A 20,666-nucleotide genomic window follows, 5' to 3' on the forward strand; every position below is an offset into this window, starting at 1 on the left:
GACATTTAATACTTCCTAGCTGGGTGACCCTGGGCAAGTCTCTTAACCACAAACGCCTCAGAAAAAAAAGAAGTAGATTAATGTGACATGACTTTCATGAACCCACAGTAGAAGGAAGAAAAGGAAGAGAAAGGAGGAAGAGGAAAAATAGAAGGAAGAAGAACATGGTATGTAAGACAAGAAAAAATTATAGTACTCTAGGATACAATGCTGAGAGGACCTTGTATCATCTAATCCAACCTTCTTGTTTTAGAGGGGAAACTAAGGTTCAAAAATGTTAAGTGCCACACACTTACAAAATTAGTGGACTTCTGATTCAGGTCACCAAATTTAGGTCACCAAATTCCACCACATTAGGCTAAAGTCTAAAGAAGCAATACTTTTCGTAACTTCTAGTTTCTAAAAATCAAATTGTTAGAAGTCACTCAAGAATTTATCAAATGTTCTACTTCTAGTGGAATAAAATTCCCAGAAAAGACTGGGAAATTTTAAATTCCCCATCATTTTTATATCTTGTCTCTGTACCAGTTTTGTGATCTGTTTTGTAAAGGTATTATCCATGTCCTTCATCTGATCTGGAAGTCTATTGTATATTTCAACACTACTACTTGCTGCTTTCTTCCTATCCTCAGCCAAATGATCTCCATTATGCTTTCCCTTTGTTTCTAATTCATAGTATTTTCAACACAGATATCTCATTTCACAGATAGGATGATGAATACTATTTCTGGTTATTTTGTAAACTACTGTGCATTTCCTCCACAATTGCTATCTTTCTGTCCTTCAAAGTTTCTGATTCAACAGCCTTGTCCAGTATTTTTCTCTCTTCCCTATTATTCCAGTTTAACATTCTCTTGTTAAGTGAGCAAGTCTATAGTTAAACACATTCTTCCCTATCCTCAAACTATAATACTCTATGCTTCTAATCATACTTCAGTGACTAAATAAATTTGTCTTAGAAATAAAAATTATTTTTTTTGAGTTTTCAAGAAAAGGAAAATGATAAGGGTAGTGTATTGCCATAGAGCATTTATTGCCAATTAGAACGCTTGAACATCAACAGAAATTTTGAAGGAGTGTAGAGAATCTGAGTTTGAATTCTATTTATTGTTTGACCTTAGATACATCACTTATTCTCTCTAAACCTCAGTCCCTATCTTTGTAAAAATGAAGGGATTGGACCCTAACATCTGTTCGAGTTCTAAAACTTCTGATCCTATGACTAGTGTGTACAATTCTTCCCCCTCCTTCAACTATATCCATCTCTCCTATATCTTAATGTGTAAATCCAAGTTGCTAAATGCAGCAGCAGCTGAGAAAACTCCAGGCACCCTCCAAGAAGGTTCCCACTGTTTCAGTTCAATGATGTGGACTTTTTCACTATTATAGTGAAAATAGTAAAAACATGAATGAGAATAAATGAAGAAAATGTTCTTTTATAATTTTAGGAACAAAAAGAATAGTTCTCATTTATATACACTTTAAGGTTTAAAGCATATTTTCCCCTGAAAGTAGTATATTACATCATTCTTTTCCACAGCATAAGTTAGAACAAACATGTTGCAAGTATTCTTACACTGAATTCATTGCTCTTTCCTCTATGCTACTACCTTTAAGCTGAGCCACAAGGATAAAACTGTATGTTTTCAGCATTTCCTCTGGCTTCCCTGATGGGACTTATTACCTCAATTTCCTGAATAATTCTCTCTGCTCTTTAAGGACATCCCAACAGAGAAGGATTATGATAGCTATCACTGCAATATAAGTAGTTCTCTTGTACTAATAAGTATCGTACAAGATCTCTTATCTCTTACTTGGGACTTGTAGCTACCCTATCCTAGCCTTACCCTGTCCACTAGTACCTTCCATATACAATTCAAACTACAACCTGATTGGACCCAAAACATAAGCAGAAAGCACAAGAGAGATGCTTTTCCATGGAAAAACCTACAGTCTCACTCACAGACATGGTATACACATGATCCCTGGTGGTCTAGTGTTAGACGTTAGTCTTTTCACTGCCTTAATCTTTGAACCAGACAGAGAACCATTGTTGGAAACAACATGATGTAGTTATAAAAGACCACTGGGATAGGAATTAGGAGACATGTGTTCTTGTTCCAGGCTTTCCATTAATTCACTATGTGTTCAGTCAAATCATTTAACCTCCTTAGGACTTCAGCAGGCTAATCTGTAAATTAAGGGTGTTAAACTAGATTATCCAAAAGGTTCTTTCCAACTTTAAAATTTTCTGAATCTAAAGTTAATTAGAAATGCAATCAGCTGATGTAAATATTAAAATTTTGCAGTTGAGACATTCAACTTCCTTGATCAATATTCTTTTATAAAGAAAAGATACTGTACGGTAAAGAATTTGAACATTCCCTTAAAGTCAATTATGATAGGATTTTACCTGTGTCTCTTTATATTTAAAAATGGTTCTAGGAAACTCCTCTCTTAAACCTATGTGTTTCTTGTCTCAAGCATCAAACTGGAGGCTTCCCAAGGACAAAGACTATGGCTTCCCTCTCAGACTTTAATGGCAAAATTAATAGTAAAATCGGGCAACTATTATTCTCATTTCCCCTTTTTAGCCCTATTCCTCAGTAATAATAAACCCTATTTGAGAAAGCAAGCAACAGGAATGAGGGTTGCGGGGGGGGGAAAACAGTTTACAGAGCCTCTAGCTTGTCTTCCCTCTCCCTGATCCTGTAAGTCCCTCTTTTATAGTCCTTCTTCTCCGGACTTTCCTGTTTCTTCAATATCTCTTCCCCAATCTGATTTCCCCAACTCATACCCAGCTTCTTCCCTCCTTTATCCCTCCCCTTCCTCTCTCCCTCTTCCTTTCCTTCTTCCAGGATAACCCCCTTCTAGCCTCCAAAGCCTCTCTGCTTCTGCACTCACCAGCCCCTGGGCACAGCACAAAGAGCAGCAGCAGCAGCAAGAATAGTGAAGGTGGCAGTTGGAGCCCAGACCAGAGCCAAGGCTGGGAGAGGGATAGGGACAGGGACTGGGAGAGAGGTAGAGCCTGGGAAAGAGGAAGGGACAGAAATTGGGACAGAGATAAAGGTTTGGAGAGGGATAAGGGCTTGGAAACAGACAAAGACTGAGAAAGGGGCAACGGCTGTGAAAGAGGCTGCGAGAGGAACAGAGGCTGATTCAAAGGTAGCGACAGAGGCTGGGGAATAGGCAAAGAAAGGGGTTGGGGCTGGGAAAGGGGCTGGGGCTGAGAGAGAGATTGGGAAAGAGGAAGGGAGTCCTGCTGAGAGAGAGATAAGTAGAGGGGTTGAGACTGGGAGAGCGGGTGAGAAAAAGGCAGGAAAAGGGGCTGTTCTTGGTGCTGAAGTGGGAAAAGGCCGCCGTTCTGCTCCATAACGAGAAAGACGAGATGAAGCAAGGATTTAGGCGTGTTTCCAGGATGTGAGAGGGGATGAGGCGAAGGGGAAGGGGCGGAGGAAAGGGGACTCCAGGAATGGGAGGAGAAGGAGTCCCGGAATGAGCGGGGAGGGGGGAGAAGGGGGGGGAGAAGATGGGAAGGAGAGAAGCGATGTTTGAGGGTCCTAAAATGAGTGGATGTGAGCTGGAGTCCAAATTCTGGTGGTGGGGTTCCTAGATAAGGAAATGGAAGATGGGTGAGGGGATGGAAAGGAGGGGGCGGGCCCCTGGCATTTGGCTGCAGCGACCAGGGCCTGGGGTCCCAGGGCCGGGCCGGGCCGGGCGCGGGGGCGGGGGGCGGGGGCGGCTCTGAGCTGCAAGACCAGGCCAAGCAGAGGCCCTCCACTCAACGTCATTCTGACGCCCCGCCTTCCACGGGCTCTATAGGCCTTGTAAGATAAAGCCCACCCCCTTGTCCGATCCCATTGGTCACACTCAGGGTCAGTTTGACCGGCCCCATTGGCCCCATACAGAGACTGCCCTCCGGCTCCTGAGACAGAACCTCATCTTCTTACCCGCCCCTTTTTGTCCCCCACTGGAAGAACGCTTCGTGTACGTTCCACAGAATCTGACTCCACCATCACCACTTCCAGTGAGACTGCTCTTCTCCCTCGTAGTGACAACTCTCAGGAGAGAAATATTCCCCGCCTCAAGGAAAAGCTAACTTCAGACCTTGGTTTCCCACAGCCTCTATTACTACATCCCCTCTTCCATCATTTCCTCCACTAACCCCTCTCCACATCCTCTACTAACCTTCTCCCTTAAGGCCTCATCTCAAACCCCTCCTCGGCTAGCCTCCACGAGGTCCCCATTGACAGTCCTCTTATATCCCTTTTGCCAACCCCTCTCAAAGTTCTCATTCTAGACACCTCATCTTCTAGTCTCCCTCCCTACCTACCTCGGGCCTCCATTGCCAGTTTTATCATTGCCCTTACTCATAGCACCCCTTCCCAAATATTCCCAGCATCCCCATTCTGTCACCCTCTCGGGAACCAGTTCCCTAACAATTGGAATTGTTGTTGCTATGGAGTAGGGATTCTAGTTGCCAGGGTAATGGATCCTTCCATTACTGGTCTGGAAGTTTCTTTATAAATCCCGCCCCCTCAGATCTTAAAGGAAATCTTTAGTCCCTCCCCTCCCCCAAATTACTTCCATAGACCTGTCTTCCCTTGGTCGGCTCCCTACCCCAATTTTCTACCTAATCCTCCTCAGAGGATTTCATCCTTAATCCTGGCCCTCCAGTTTGGGTCTTTCTCCTTCTCTTAGACCTCACCCTCTCCCAAAAAAGCCTTTCCCTGGATCCCAAATCTACCCCCAGGATCAGCTTCCCTTAATCCTGGAGATTTCCCTAATTTACTCACCCCAAATGCTAGACTTTTTGTTAAGGGCTCTCACTTTTCATTACACAGCCTCCAGCTTGCTCTTTCTGATCATCCGTCAAGTTTTCTGTTCTCAGAGTTCCAGGAGTGCATCTAAGGATCAGCTGTTACAAGTAAACTAAAGGTACAAAGCTTCCTATATATCCCTTCATCTCTGTATTCTCTCATTCTTCTTTTTCCCGTTTTATATTCCTTATCCTTCCCCCATATCCTAAATTATATGCCCAGTTTTCCAAAATGCCTTTCATTCTCATCCACTCCAAATTATGTCCTTCCTGCTCTTTCCATCATCTTCTGTCTTTGCCCCACAATTTACTCTATCCACCTACATCAAGAACCCTCTCACCTCTTCCCCATCATATAAAGTCTAAACTATCTCCCATCACGTCCATTCTTCATATTCTTTATCGACCCCTTATGTGTTACCTCCTCATTCTCCTGCCATTCTATCCAATTAGATCTCCATTCTCCCTTTATCATATCCCCATTTTCAACAGTCATCTCTTTTTCTGCCCCTCTGAAATCCCTCCATCCTTGCTTAATATGCCCCCCATTCATTTCCGTTCATTTATCTTGCAGACCAGCAGACAAAAAGACTGAATCCTGCTCCCCAGAGTATTCTTAATTCTGGAAACCTAAAGACCTTTCAATCATGACAATAGTATATCTGTTTATTGGACCCAGTAAATCACATATGCACATGTACAGATTTCTCTTTAAAAATAGGATATATATCAAATATAGGATGTATATCAAATACAAAAGGCTAAAATACAAGTTGGTTATTTTGGAAAATTCCTAATTCTCCCCCAAAAAAACATATACTCTACCAGAAAATGCCTTTATATGAGAAAATTTTGGTGATAAAAAATACTCACAAGCATACACATTCAAAGCTTCCATGGAAAAGGAGATTGAAGAGAATTACATCTTTCCAATTAACATACTAAACTATCTATTATCTCTTAGACTTCCTATATTTTCTTAACTAACTGTTTTTGATCACACACTTCCCTATACCTAGAATGCTCTCTCCTCTCTACCTTAACCCTCTTCCCCAATTCTTACCTGTCCTTTAAAATCAAACATAAATCTACCCTCACCCTCCCTTGGTAACAACCTTCCCACTTGGAATTCACATTGCACCTTCTTGATGCATTTATCCATTCGTTTGTATTCTGGTTATTTGTATAAATGTCTTATCCACTTTACAAGGCTATAAACTTCAGGAGGGCAGGAGCTATGTTTAACTTAAACTTTGTATTTACTTACATACAAAGTGTTAAATATGTGCATTACCTTGAACTGAATTAATAGATTTTTCGATATGTCATCTTTCAGCAGTATCCCAAAAAAAAAAATCTGTAGAAGGTGAATATAACCCAAAACTGACATTCTATTACCCTTCAAAGATATTGGATATTTCCTGAAATTTGTAGAGTGCTCCTTGTCTTTTCATACTATAAGTAGATCCATTAACCATTCCCTCTCACTAACCCACTGCAAAAGATTAATATTTTCTAATGATCCTTCTGAAGCTCAACAATTCTTTGTTATCCTGAGATAAAAATATAATGCAACATCAACTTTGGGCCACAATGGTCCTTTACTAATGCCTCCAATATAATGATATGGTATAGTGTTGTCCTACTTTAGCAAGAGAAAACTACTTCTCCACCACTCAAATTGAGAATTTATTAAACTAATGCAGAGCGAAATCAGCAGAACCAGGAGAAAAATTTATGCTATAAAAGAACATCGTACCAAAAATCCCTTAAAAACTAAGAACTCTGATCAATGTAAAGATCAACTATGATTCCAGAGGGCTAACAATGAATCATGCTATGTTCACCTCCTTCCTGACAGAGAGGTGATGGATCTGCCTCTTTAATTGTATTACTATTTTGTTTGGAATTAATAATCCTTCTTTGGAATGAATATCCCTTCTGAACTTTCCTATTACTATCAAAGATATTTTTATCCCCTCACCCAGGCTTGCAACCTAAGTGTCACCCTCAAATCCTCATTCTTACCCACCATAGCCAATTGGTTGCCAAGTCCTATAAATTTTACTTTCATAACACTGCTTGAATACATCCTTTTCTCTTTTCTGACACTAATACACCCGGTATAAGTCCTCATAACCTCAGACCTAGATTATTGCATTAGTTTGCTGATTGGTCTGGCTGCTTCAAGTCATCCTCCATTGAACTATCAAATTAGTCTCCCTAAAGTTCAGTTATGACCATATCAATTCCCCATTCCTTATCACTTCCAGGATCAAATATAAAAGCTTTTGTTAGGCATTCAAAGCCCCTTATAGCCTGATTCCTCCCATCTTTTTAGTTTTTAGTTTTTCTTACATCTTACTCCTCTACCCTTACCTCAGACATGTATTTTGAGTACTAACACTGGCCTCCTTAGTGTTCCTTCCATAACACAACTCCATCTCCACATTCTGGACATTTACCTTGGCTCTTCCCCATGCCTGGAATAATTTTCCTCATCTCCCTCCTGGATTCCTTGGCTTCCCTCAAATCCCAGCTAAGATTCCATTTTTTTTATGAGAAGCCTTTATTGATCCCCTTTATTACTATCTTCTTCCCTTTGTTGATATTCTCCAATTTATCCTGAACAGCTTGTTTTCATATAACTATTTGTATTAGACTGAACTCGTTGGGAGAACCGACTGGTTTTTGTTTTTCTTTTTATCTCTAGGGCTCGGCACAGTGCTTGGCATGTAACAGGCACTTTGTTGTTGTTGTTGAATCTCTTTCAGTCATTTCCTTTTCCAACTCATTTTACAAATGAGGAAATAGGGGCCAATAGGGTTAAATGATTTGCCCAGGATCACAGAGCTAGTAAGTGTCTGAAGCCAGATTTGAAATCATGACCATGAGTCTGTTTGACTTCAAGCCCTAGAAACTCTTTCCACTGTGCCACTAGCTTGCCTAGTAGGCAGTTAGTAAATGCTTATTGTCTGATATTCTTAGCTTTTAATTGTTATCTTTTACTATGGTGACTAGATAACTGAGTAGCTAATTCTAAAATGGTCCTTTCTACATTTCTTATACTCATTCAAGTAAAATAGTTTTGGAGTCAGAAATTCTCAAAGTAAAAAATTCTGAAACTCTGTTCCATGTCATGTGATGGGAATTCTAGTTTCAAAAATTTCATGTGAGCTACATTTTCTGTCTAAAATATTCAATATGAAATTAAATTAATTAGATCTATAAGGAACTCCTGATAAGCAGTTTCCTCTACTAATATATATCATTCCTTCTTTGAAATAGTCTTACAATGTTGCCTAAGGCACTAATAGTTAAATGTCTAACCCAAAGAAGCAGGATTTGAATCCAGATCAATTTCTAGTGAAGGCCATTTTTCTTTTCACTGTCACACTGCCTCTCATGAAATTATGTATCAAAAATACCCAATTACAAAATTCTCCATAAAAAATAAATAACAATGATAATGCCTAAGAAATTAATTAAGATAACTTTGAGGCGTCACTTCACTCCTCTCAGATTGGCTAAGATTGGGTATTTAACAGGAAAAGATAATAATAAATGTTGAAGGTGGTTCAGGAAAATTGAAACACTAATATATTGTTAGTGGAGTTGTGAAATAACTAACCATTCTGGAGAGTAATTTGGAACTATGCCCAAAGGGCTATAAAACTCTGTATTCCCTTTGATCCAGTAGTGTCACTATTGAGTCTATATCCCAAAGAGATAATTAAAAAGTAAAAAAAAAAAAAACCCTATATGTGCAAAAATGTTTATAATAGCTTTTTTTGTAATGTCAAAGAGCTGGAAATTGAGTGGATGCCCATCAGCTGGGCAACGACTAAATAAGTTATGGTATATGAAGGTAATGGAATATTTTACAAGAAATGATGAGCAGGCTGATTTCAGAAAAGACTGGAAAGACTTACATGAACTAATGCTGAGTGAAGTAATTAAAGCCAGGACAAAATTGTACATAATAACAACAAGATTATGTGATGATCAACTGTGATGCACTTGGTTCTTCTCAGCAATACAGTGATTCAAGGCAATTCTAATAGACTTGAGATGAAAACTGCCAATCACATCCAGAGAGAAACTATAGAGACTGAATGTGGGGGACAGCTAGGTGCTGCAGTGAATAGAGCACCAGCCCTGAAGTCAGGAAGACCTGAGTTCAAATGTGACTTCAGACACTAAACACTTCCTAGTTGTGTCATCCTGAGCAAGTCACTTAACCCCAATTGCCTTAGGGGAGAGAGAGAGAGAGAGAGAGAGAGAGAGAGAGAGAGAGAGAGAGAGAGAGAGAGAGAGAGAGAGAGAGAGAGAGAGAGAGGAGAGAGAGAGAAGAGAAGAGAAGAGGAGAAGAGAGAGAATATCAATCGAAGCATAGTATTTTCACCTTTTGTTTGTTTTCTTTCTCATCGGTTTTTTTTTTCCTTTTGGTCTGATTTTTCATGCACCATATGACAAATATAGAGCTATATTTAAAAGGATTGTACATATTTAACCAATATGAGATTGCTTATTCTCTTGAGAAAGGAGGAGGTGAAGGAAAAAGGGGGGGAAATTTGGAACATACAGTTTTTCAAAAATGAATGTTGAAAATTATCTTTACATGTATTTGGAAACATAAAATACTATTGAGGAGGAAAAAAAAGAATAAAGAACAAATAGCTGAAGAAATGTTCAGTGCTTATGACTGAGCTGTGCCATGACAATATTAACAAAATTAATATGTATTTCAAATGCTATACCAATTGAATTATTGAAGGGATACTTTATAGAATTTGATAAAGATAACATAAATTTGGAAAAATAAAAAATCTAGAATATCAAAAGAAATAATGAAAATATTTATATACAAAGAGGGAATGGTACTCCTAGACCTCCAACTATATTATAAAGTAGCAGTTATCAAAACTTTCTGATAGTAGTTAAAGAATAGAGAAGTAAGTTAAAGAAACAGATTAGACAAGGCAAAATAATTTTTAAAATGGAACCCAATGACTTGGTGTTCAATAAACTGGAAAACATTAATTACTTAGGAAAGATCTCCCTATTTAATATTTTTAAAATTCTGTTTTATTTTTTTAAACTCCTCCCTATTTTGATTTTTTTTAAAAAACTGATAGAAAAACTGTAAAGCAGTCTGGCAGAATTAGGCTTAAACCCAGCACCTCACAAAGCTATTCCATAATGCATTCTAAATGGATATGTGACCTTAATATTAAAGATCACACTATAAAAAAATTAAAAGAGAAGCAGGTCATAGGCCTCTCATAGCTATGGATGGAAGATATATTCTTAATCAAACAAGAAAGAGAGGCAATTACAACAGATAAAGTCAATAATTTTAATTTTATGAAAAGGAAAGCTTTTGCACAAACAAAATTAATTTACCTATGATAAGAGTTTTGGTATCCAAGATATGTAACAACTAGATAGATGAATAGATAGATGGACAAACAGACTGATAAAATTAAAAACCAAAGGTCAAAGGTTATGAACAGTTCTCAAAAGAAGAATTATAAATTATTAACAATTGTGAGGAAGAATTGTTCAAATCACTAGTAGTAGGAGATATAAACTTGAAGTTTTCCCTTATACTTTGCAAATTGACAAAGCTATTAAAATAAGACTAGTCAACATCTGCAAGTTTGGAGAAGGCAGGGGACAGCTGTTATGGGAAGACAGGCACTACAGTGCATTGATCATGGTGGAGTATAAATCAATACAACCATTTTGGAAACCATGCAGATAAAGTGACTAAAATGTCCATACTCTATCCCAGAGATTCCATTATTAGGCTTATGATAAGAAAAAAGTCCTCCTATAAGCTTCTTGTGATAAGAAGAAATTATTCATATAAATATTTATTTGCTTTATATGAAAATTTGGGAGGAGGCTTCATTTTCTCTGGTTTGCTCCAAAATTTCCCTAACTTGCCAGAATTATAACATAAACTTGTATTTATGAGTTGTGTCAATATATTTCAAACCTGTAAGTATTCCCTATTTGAAATCTCCCAGAAACACCTCTCTTAACTTTTATTATGCTAGGCTTTTGATTTTGTTTTTTTAATATAATCACCTTCTAAAATAGGATGTTAAACCATTCATATTTAAAATTATAATATTTTTCTGTTTTTATTTTTCTTTTGCTTCTTTCCATTTATATTGTTCTTTTGTGTGTGTCCAAACCTATGAGCTCATTGTTATGAGACCTTTCTTTGCTAATGCAAATAAGCAGTTTATCTTCAGATTGTATAAACAAGCCACAATCTTGCACTGGGACACTAAGAGTTTAAGTAATTTATCAATGATCACACAATCAGTATATATCAGAGCAGGATTAACAGTTTCCTGATTCCAGGGCCAGTTCTCAATCCACTTGCCACCTTGACTCAAATGATTTCTAGACTGGACCAGACTCTTAATTTTCTTTTATATAGTTAGTTTTAATTATATGTTTATTGTACATGATACAGCAAAATTACATAAATTTAATACTGCCAAAGAGTAGACATCCACTCCCACATTCTTTACGTCCTTTCCATTTTCATAGCTATTTATATTTGTTTGAACATAAACCTACAACATAAACTTTCAACATCTAAATAAAATATTTCTTAATCCAAAGAAAATCTTACCTTTCATGATTGTTAAGCCATTTCTCTTAGGCAATGTCTTTATAGCCAAAGATATTTGCATTTTTGCCCATGTAATTACTATATGTCAGTCTCACTTCTGATAGATGTGGCCTAAGATACTGGAAGTTAATTCTAGTCCAAATGTAATTAGAACATAAAGGTGCTTTTCCCACATTCTCTCTTTGTTCTTCTGTCCCTTTCCCTCCCAGCAACTTGCCAGCCTTTGATTTTTGGCCACTATTTATGCCTCATTGTCTGTTCTTTATGTTTATGGGCTAACTCATAGGCTTCACAAACTCTTCATATTTGTGCTTATTTTACCTTATCACTCATCTTCACTACTTTTATCTCCCAACCCAAACCAACCATGCCCCAAACACAACTCTACTGGTGTGAGATCTTTATCTTGTACTCCCAGTCTGTTGCTTCCCATATGCCACCAGTGACAAAAAGGACTAACCAATCATTACCTTCTTTATTTCCCCAGAGTACTAGACTGTATTATCTTTCCTAGAGAGCAACTGGACTTCCTAGTGAGCTCCCTCAAGAACTAGAGCTGCCTGCCTCCCTGATCTTTTCATTCTCTGATCTTACTCCTCATCTCTTTATATCCCTGGTACTCCTAATTCCATTCCTCCAAACTCTACCTAATAAACCATATTTGCTTTTCTACCAACAGATGGAGGCTGATGAGGAAAAAAAACAGAAAGCCTCCACGTATGAAATTACCAACTATGGGGCCTCTGCTCCTGAGTTCCCCACATCGATGGTGACCCCCATTCCTGAGGAGGTCCTCAATCTTGAGGAATCCATCTTCTTTGAGGAACCTATCACTGAAGCTCTCGGTGCAGAGATGCTAAGTAGATCTTCTATTTCTGAGACCCATACCACTGAAAAGGAAGGAGAGGCCCACAATTCTGAAGATTTTAAGAGCCCAGCAGAGAAACCACTCTCTGCAGGCCACTTCCTTCCAGTCAAATCCCCAAAAAATTTCACATCTAAAGACCAAGAGGAACAGTATGAAGAAGGCATCAGTGATGACCACATCCAAACAAACCATCGAAATGTCCGAGGAAAGAAGACAGTGAAGAAACCAACCTCACGTAATAACTGCTCCCCCAAAACCTTCTCCACACCCCCAAGCCCAGAACCTATTCCTTATTTCCAGGACCTCATCCACTTTCCCAAACCCTTGCCCCAGAACCATCATCACAGTCCTGAGACAAATACTTTCCCTCCAAAATACTCTTGTCTCCATCCCAAAAGTGCTGTTCAAAACCTCAATTGTTCTTCTCCATCTACCCCTCCACCTCCATTCCTGTTCCTTCAGGTTAGAAGGACTTCACCTCCCAAGTTATAAGGATTTCCTCCTGCCCACAGGTTACACTGCACTTCTCCTCCCAAATTATATAACCCCCCTTTTCAAATTAGATCCCCATTTATCAGCTCTCCTTGGGAGAGTGCTTTTCCTACAGATTTATTTCCAAATTATACAATGCCTTCCTTATTCTCTTTAAACTCACATGTCCCTGTAAGATTATATAATCTTCCTTGCCGCCACCACCTCCAAGTTAAATGGTCCCCTTCTTTTGAGCTCTATAACTCCTCTCTATTGGATACCAGTTGTTTTTTATTTTGTTTTGTTTTGCTTATGTGGTAATTCTTTTTATTTTTTTATTTTTTTATTTATTATTTTAACATTTTTCTCCAATTAAATTTTGGGTTCCAGATTGTCTCTTCCATCCATCCTTCCCATTCCATTGAGAAGACAAATAATAGGATATCATTCAGTCATGTGATAATATGCATTTTCCATATTAGCCATATGACCAAAAATGAGAAAAAAAATTATATCATAATTTGTATTTAAAGTTTATTAGTTCTCTCTCTAGAAGTGGATATCACTTTTTCCTCACAAGTCCTTTGTAATTGTCTTGGATCATTGTATCAATCAGAGTATCTATGTCTTTCACAGGTAATCATTGCTACTTTGCTGGTATTGTGCACAATAATCTCCTGATTCTTCTCACTACATTTTGCATCAATCATATAAATATTTTTCCTTTTTAAAAAACACCCATGATTTTTATTATTTTAAAATATGTTAGTTTTTTCCCAATTACATGTAAAATATTTAACATTAATTTTTTAAAATTTTGAGTTCCAAATTCTCTTTTTCTCTCTCTTCTCACCCTACTCATTGAGAAGGCAAATAATTTGATAAAGGTTATACATGTGCAATCATGCAAAATATTTCTATATCAGACACATTATAGAGGAAAAACAGATGCCCCCCAAAAAATTTTAAAAATATGCTTCAATCTGCATTCAGACTCTATCATTCAGACTGCATCCATTTTCTTTCTCTGCAAGTGGAAGATAATGTGTTTCACTATAAGGCTTTTGGAATTGTCATAAATAATTATATTGCTGAAAATGGCTAAGTGGGGTCATCAATATTGCTGTTACTATGTACAGTGTTACTTGGTTCTGCTCAATTCACATTATATCAGTTCCTATAAGTCCAGATTTTTCAGAAAATATTCTGCTCATAATTTCTTATAGCACAATAATATTCCATTATAATCATATGCTACAGCTTGTTCAGCCATTCCCCAGTTGATGGGCAACCTCTCAAAATTTCAATTCTTTGCCACTACAAAAAGAGCTGCTATAAGTATTTTTGTACAAATAATTTTTTCTTACTTTTTAAATCTCTTTGGTATACAAACCTCATAAGGATATTGCTGAATCAGAGGCTAGCACATTTTTTAGTCTTTTAAGCATAGTTCCAAATTGGTTGGATCAGTTCACCATTTCATCAGTAGTTCTTTAATTGCCAATTTTTCCACATCCTTTCCAATATTTGTCATTTTTTTCCTCTGTCATATTGTTAATCTGATAGGTGTGAAGTAGTATTTCAGAGATGTTTGAAATTTATGTTTTTCTAATAGTGATTTAGAGCATTTTTGCATAAGACTATAGAAAACTTTGATTTCTTCTTTGAAAACTTTCTGTTCATATCTTTTAACCATTAATCTATTGGAGAATGATTTGTATTCTTACAAATTTGACTCAGAGTTCATTTAAGAAATGAGGCCTTTATCAGAGATACTTATAAAGATTATTTTCCAGATTTCTACTTTTCTTCTAATTTTGGTTGCATTGGTTTTATTTGTGTGAATTATTTGTAATTTAACATAATCGGAATTATCCATTTTATATCATGCAATGCTCTCTTATCTATCTCTTCTTTCATTTATAAATTCTTCTCCATAACTCTCACAAGTAAACTATTCTTTGCTCCCTTAATTTATGATTTTTTTTATATCTAAATCATTTATCCATTTTGACCTTCTCTTAGTAGATAGTGTAAGAAATTGCTCTATATCTAGTTGTTGCCCTACTGTTTTCCTATTTTTCCAACAGTTTTTGTCAGAGAGTGAGTTCCTGTCCCAAAACCTTGGGTCTATGAGTTTATCAAATACTAGAATACTATTACTATTTTCTACAGTGTCTTATATACCTAATCTCTTCACTGATTCTATTTCTTAGCCAATACCAGATTGTCATATGGTTACCACTTCATAATGTAATTTGAGATCTGGTATAGTTAAGCCACCATCCTTCACAATTTTTTTTCATTGATTCCCTTGATATTCTTAACCTTAAATTCTTCCAGATTTTTCTAGCTCTCTAAAACAATTGTTGGTAATTTGATTGATATGGCAGTGAATAGGTAAATTAATGTAGGTAGATCTATCATTCTTAGTACATTAACTTGGCTCACCCATGAGTGATTGATATTTTTTTAATAAGTTTTTATTGATAGAACCCATGCTAGGGTAATTTTTACAGCATTATCCCTTGCACTCACTTCTGTTCCGATTTTTTCCCTCCCTCCCTCCACCCCCTCCCCCAGATGGCAAGCAGTCCTTTACATGTTGAATAGGTTACAGTATATCCTAGATACAATATATGTGTGCAGAACTGAACAGTTTTCTTGTTGCACAGGGAGAATTGGATTCAGAAGGTATAAATAATCCAGGAAGAAAAACAAAAATGCAAGCAGTTTATATTCATTTCCCAGTGTTCTTTCTTTGGGTGTAGCTGCTTCTGTCCAAAATCGATATTTTTTCAACTGTATAAATGTAACTTTATTTGTGTGAAAAGTGTTTTGCAATAGTGTTAATATAGTTTCTGGGTTTGTCTTGGTAGGTAGAGTCCTAAGTATTTCATATTGTCTACAATTACTTTATATGGAATTCCTCTTCCTATTTCTTTTTTTTTTTTGAGCAGCCTTTTTAAAGGACCACACTGCTCTCCTCCTAGCCTAAGAAAGAGGCTAGAAAAGGATTTTTAAATTATCTATTTAACCTAACCCAACCCTGGTCTGCTTACCATGGCAGGCAGAAATCCTACTTTGCAGTCAAAACAAGCAAAAAAAAATACAAAAACTTTTGTGAAAATGAGTTCATTCATCATTTGTATATGGAATGTGTGCACACTTTTAGACAATTCAAAATCCAGGAGACCTGAAAGATGAACAGTTTTAGTTATGAAAGAGCTAAGTAGGAATTACATCCAAATAGCAGCCCTGAGTGAAACAAGGCTAGCAAATAAATACCAGCTTACTGAGGTTGGAGCTGGATATACCTTTTTTCATTGTATTTTTTTAAGAATGGCCACAGTAATGGAGAGTACAGTAAAGCTAGCATAGGTTTTTCAACAAAAACTAATCTAGTCAACAAGCTTATATGCCTCCCAAAAGGAGTGAGTGACAGATTTATGACAATGTGATTACTATTTACAGGAAAGCTATGCATCAGTGCATATGCTACCATGATAAACCCTAATGAGGTCAAAGAAAAATATTATGAAGGCTTGGAAACACTCATCATCAATGTGATGAAAGAGATAAGCTTATGACTTTAATAGAGAATAGCCACAAACTATCAAGAGATGGCAGAAAGTTCTGAAAAGAAATTGAGTCAGAAATGGCAGCACTTACTACTAAAGACTTGTTTGTCTCATAACCTTCTCATCAATACTTAAAGCCATAAAACTTTGTGGATTAACCCTTGCAGCACTCGTTGGCACTGACTAGACTTATGTTATTGTAAAGAGAAGAGACGGGATGGGTGATGAAAGCAACAGATGATACAGAGTGTTATATCAATCTGAAGACTTATCTTCTCCAAGATAAACATTTGCTTTCAGCAAAAGCAGTGGCCCCAAGGCAAGACAACTACAAGAAAATTTAATGTCAACAAATTAGAGCACTTCTTCATGCCTGAACAGTTTGTTACTGACTTGGAGAGAAAGCTGAGCCAATACGCTGTTGCCAATTATACATTGGCAACAGTGAAGTAGAAAAGGAGTGGGCAGCTTTCAGACATTTGGTGTACAGCACCACATTTACTCTTCTGGGCCAGAATATTCACACACATCAGGACTGGTTTGATGAAAATGATATAGAAATTCAGAAGCTGCTAAATGCAAAATGAGAACTCCACAGGTTTTACCAGGAGGCAGCATTTAATTCCATCAAAAATAAAGTATAAACAAAGCTTAGAGAAATGTAGGATTTTTCACTCAGTAAGAGGGCAGCTAAAATTCAGATTTATGCTGATAGTAACAATTCACAGTGCTTTTATGATGTCCCAAAAGCTATTTATGGACCAAAGATCTATAGTGTATCTCAACTACTCAGCACTGATGTAGCCCCATTGATTAGTGATAGGGACATGATCCTGGAGAGATGGACTGAACACTTCTATGTTTTCAGCAGACCATCAACAAATACTAAAGTTAGTGACCATATACCTTAGATTGAACTTAATCCATTTCTATCTAAACTTCTAACTCAAAAAGAATATTTGAATATTATTGAATGTCTTGTGGCAAAGTGCCTTTTGTTGGTTCTATTCCAGATGAGATTTACAAAATCTGTTCATACAAAAGCTGATTGAAATCTTCTGGGTTATATGTCCTGTGACAATCACAGGGTGGTCTTTTAGTCATTGCCAACAAGATTCTTGCCAAAGTTGTCCTAAATTAACTGATTAGAAGATGATCATCTGCCCAGGAGCCAGTGTAGTAGCTTCAGAAATGGCTGAGAAATGCTTGATATATTTGTTTCCAGCCCAACAACTCCAAGAGAAATTCCAAGAGCTAAAGAAAGATCTGTACACAATGTTTATCAATCTGTCCAAGCCTTTGATGTTACTGTCAGTCATGAGGGCTTGTGGAAGATATGGCAAAATTTGAATGTTCAAAGAAGTTAATATTATATGTCAGTTCAAGTAATGGCATGCTTACATGTGTTCTGGATAATGGACAATACTCTCACTCTTTCCCAGTCACCAATGGAGTAAAACAGGACTGTGTGCCTGTTTCTATAGTGATGCTGTCAGATATCTAGAACCCCAAAAATGACATCAGGGTCAGCTGCTGCACTGATGGCAAATTATTTAACTTGGGAAGGCTACAAGCCAAGACTAAAGTAAAGGAGAGTTGCTATGCAACTTTTTGTTTACAGATGATTGTACACCAAAGTAGACTCTGAGACTGAGATGCCATAAAATAAGGATCATTTTTCTGTCACTTGTGCTAATTTTGGCCTGATAATTAACACCAAGAAAACAGAGTTTCTCCACAGTCAGTGTGGCACCATCCCTAAGTGGAAGCATCAGTTACAGCAAAGGAAGAAATTTTGAATGTTGTGGATAACTTCACTTACCTTGAGAGTATACTGCTTAGGGATGTATACATAAATGGTGAGATTGATATGCACAATGCCAGAGCTAACTTACTTTTTGAGAGGCTCCAAATGAAAGTGTAAGAGAGGTGTTATGCTGCCTACCAAACTGAAGGTCTACAGAGCCATTGTATTGACCTCCTCATATGTCTGTGAAATTTGAACAGTATACCAATGACATGCTAGGAAACTGAATCACATCTGTTTGAATTGTCTTAGGAAGATTCTGAATCACTTGGCAAGATAAGTTAACCCAACATTAAAGTCCTTTCTCAGGTGAATTGTCAAGCACTCAAACTCTACTGCAGAGAGTACAACTTCAAGGTGCTGGCCACATTGTTCAAATGCCAAATATATGTTTCCCTTAAAGACTTTTTACAGAGAATTCCCATAAGACAAGCACTCAAACAGAGGTCAGAAGAATTGATACAAGGTCTGTGAAGAATCAATTATGAGACATGGAAGACCCTCTCACAGGATCACCCAGCATGATGTACCCTATCAAAGAGCTGGGCTCTATGAGCAAAGTAGAATTGAAGTAGCTGAAAGGAAATATGAGATGCATAAATTTAGCAACATTGCCACCCCAAATGTTCATATGAACTATTTGTGCCCAACCTGTGGTAGAGTCTTCTACCTTGTATTGTTCTGATTGACCATAATCAGACACATTGGACCTTGACCCCAACATAGTGATATCACTATGTATTCCTCAAGCACAAAGTACAACTAACTAGCTCAAACTTTCTTAAACTGTGGAACTTGGTCCCTTATGAATGTGGGGGTCATGAAATTATCAATAAATGATTTGCATATCTATTTTTTATATTCACATGCACAAAAAATTCTCCAGCAAAAAAGGGTTGCAAGTAGAAAGTTTAAGAAGCCCTGAACTAGCTTATTCCATCACAAATAATGCTTTCTGGAGGTTTTAAATAGGTGGTACTAATCATTTTAAGGAACGCTCCATTTATTCCTATGCTTTGTAGTGTTTTTAAAAGGAATGAATATTGTATTTTATCAAAAGCTTTTTCTGCATCTATTGAAACGATCATATGATTGTTGTTATTTTGGCATTTCTATGGTCAATTATGCTGATAGTGTTCTTAATATTGAGCCAGCTCTGAATTCTTGGTATAAATCTCTACTGCTCATTAGCATATTATCTTTGTGATATATTGCTTTTACCTCCTTGCTAGTATTTCATTTGAATTTTTTTTTTGCATCCATATTCATTAGGGAACTTGGTCTGGTTTTCTTTCTCTGTTTTTGCTCTTCCTCATTTAGGTAAAAGCAGTGTATTTGTGTTGTAAAAGAAATTTGGTGGTACTCTTTTGCCTATTTTTCCAAATAGCTTATATAGGATTGGATTAATTGTTCTTTAAATATTTGGTAGAATTCATTTGTGAATCCATCTAGACTTGATGATTTTTTTCCGTTAGGTAGCTCATTAATGGCTTACTCAATTTATTTTTCTAAAATAGTTATTTGAGTATTCTACTTCATCTTCTGTTAATCTGGGCAATTTATATTTTTTGTAAATATTCACCCATTTCAATTAGATTGTTAGATTTATTGGCATATAATTGGACAAAGTTGCTCCTAATAATTGTTTTAATTCCCTTTTCATTCACCCTTTTCACTAATTCATTTAATTCATCATTAAATGTGAATTTGATACTGGTAATTTGGTTTTCTTTTTTTAGTCAAATTTACCACTAATTTGTTTTGCTGGAGTTTTTCTTTGAAACTATCTATCATCTAGTTTTATTTTTGAGTTTAATAGTTTTCTTTCAATTTTATTAATCTCTCCTTTGATTTTCAAATTTCCAATTTGGTGCTTAACTGGAGATTTTAAATTTGTCCTTTTTTTGTTTTTTTTAATTGCATGCCTAATTGATTGATCTACTCTTTTTCTATTTTATTGATGTAAGTATTTAGAGATACTTTCTCTACTGCTTTGGTAGCATCCTCTAAGTTTTGATATAGTGTGTCATTATCATTTTCTTTAACAAAATTGTTTCTATGATTTGTTCTTTGATCCACTCATTCTTTCATTTTAGATTACTTAGTTTCTAACTGATTTTTAAAGTAATTTCCAAAGTCCTTTATCAAATGTAATTTTATTGCATTTTTATTTATTATGATATGAAAATAATTCATTTAAAATTCATGATTTTCAGTGTTTGGTTTGAGATTTTTATAACATAATATATGGTCAGTTTTTGTGTAGGTGCCATGTATTACTAAAAAAAAGACATATTCCTTTCTATTCCCATTCAATTTTCTCAAGAGATCTAGCAATTCTAACTTTTCTGAAATTTTCTAATTGTTCTATGCACCTGCTTAACTTCTTTCTTGTTTATTTTTGGCTAGTCTTATATGGTCTTATATAGTCTTATATGGTTCTGAAATAGGAAAGTTGAGGTCTC

The 20,666-nt window shown here is 36.5% G+C and overlaps 2 protein-coding genes across 9 annotated transcripts in view; one reads left to right on the plus strand and one right to left on the minus strand.

The window, feature by feature from the left end:
* Positions 1-3,713, minus strand: part of TMEM8B (transmembrane protein 8B) — an 86,256-nt gene extending 82,543 nt beyond the window's left edge. The window contains exon 1 of one of the 2 annotated variants that reach the window (XM_051964845.1): positions 2,905-3,713. In XM_051964845.1, coding sequence (XP_051820805.1) covers positions 2,905-3,373 — 469 coding nt within the window. In that variant the 5' untranslated portion in view covers positions 3,374-3,713. The remainder of the gene's footprint in view (positions 1-2,904) is intronic. The other variant, XM_051964858.1, reaches the window with a different exon arrangement.
* A 148-nt stretch (positions 3,714-3,861) lies between these two features.
* FAM221B (family with sequence similarity 221 member B) overlaps positions 3,862-20,666 on the plus strand; it is a 49,115-nt gene continuing 32,310 nt past the window's right edge. For 3 of the 7 annotated variants that reach the window (XM_051964922.1, XM_051964939.1, XM_051964932.1), the window contains exons 1-3: positions 3,865-4,027; positions 4,845-4,938; positions 12,154-12,577. In XM_051964922.1, coding sequence (XP_051820882.1) covers positions 12,154-12,577 — 424 coding nt within the window. In that variant the 5' untranslated portion in view covers positions 3,865-4,027; positions 4,845-4,938. Of the gene's footprint in view, positions 4,112-4,844; positions 4,939-12,153; positions 12,578-20,666 lie in introns of all 7 variants that reach the window. The other 4 variants (XM_051964915.1, XM_051964899.1, XM_051964890.1 and 1 more) reach the window with 4 other exon arrangements.

Source organism: Antechinus flavipes, chromosome 1 (genome assembly GCF_016432865.1).
Source record: "Antechinus flavipes isolate AdamAnt ecotype Samford, QLD, Australia chromosome 1, AdamAnt_v2, whole genome shotgun sequence".
Lineage (NCBI taxonomy): Eukaryota > Metazoa > Chordata > Mammalia > Dasyuromorphia > Dasyuridae > Antechinus > Antechinus flavipes.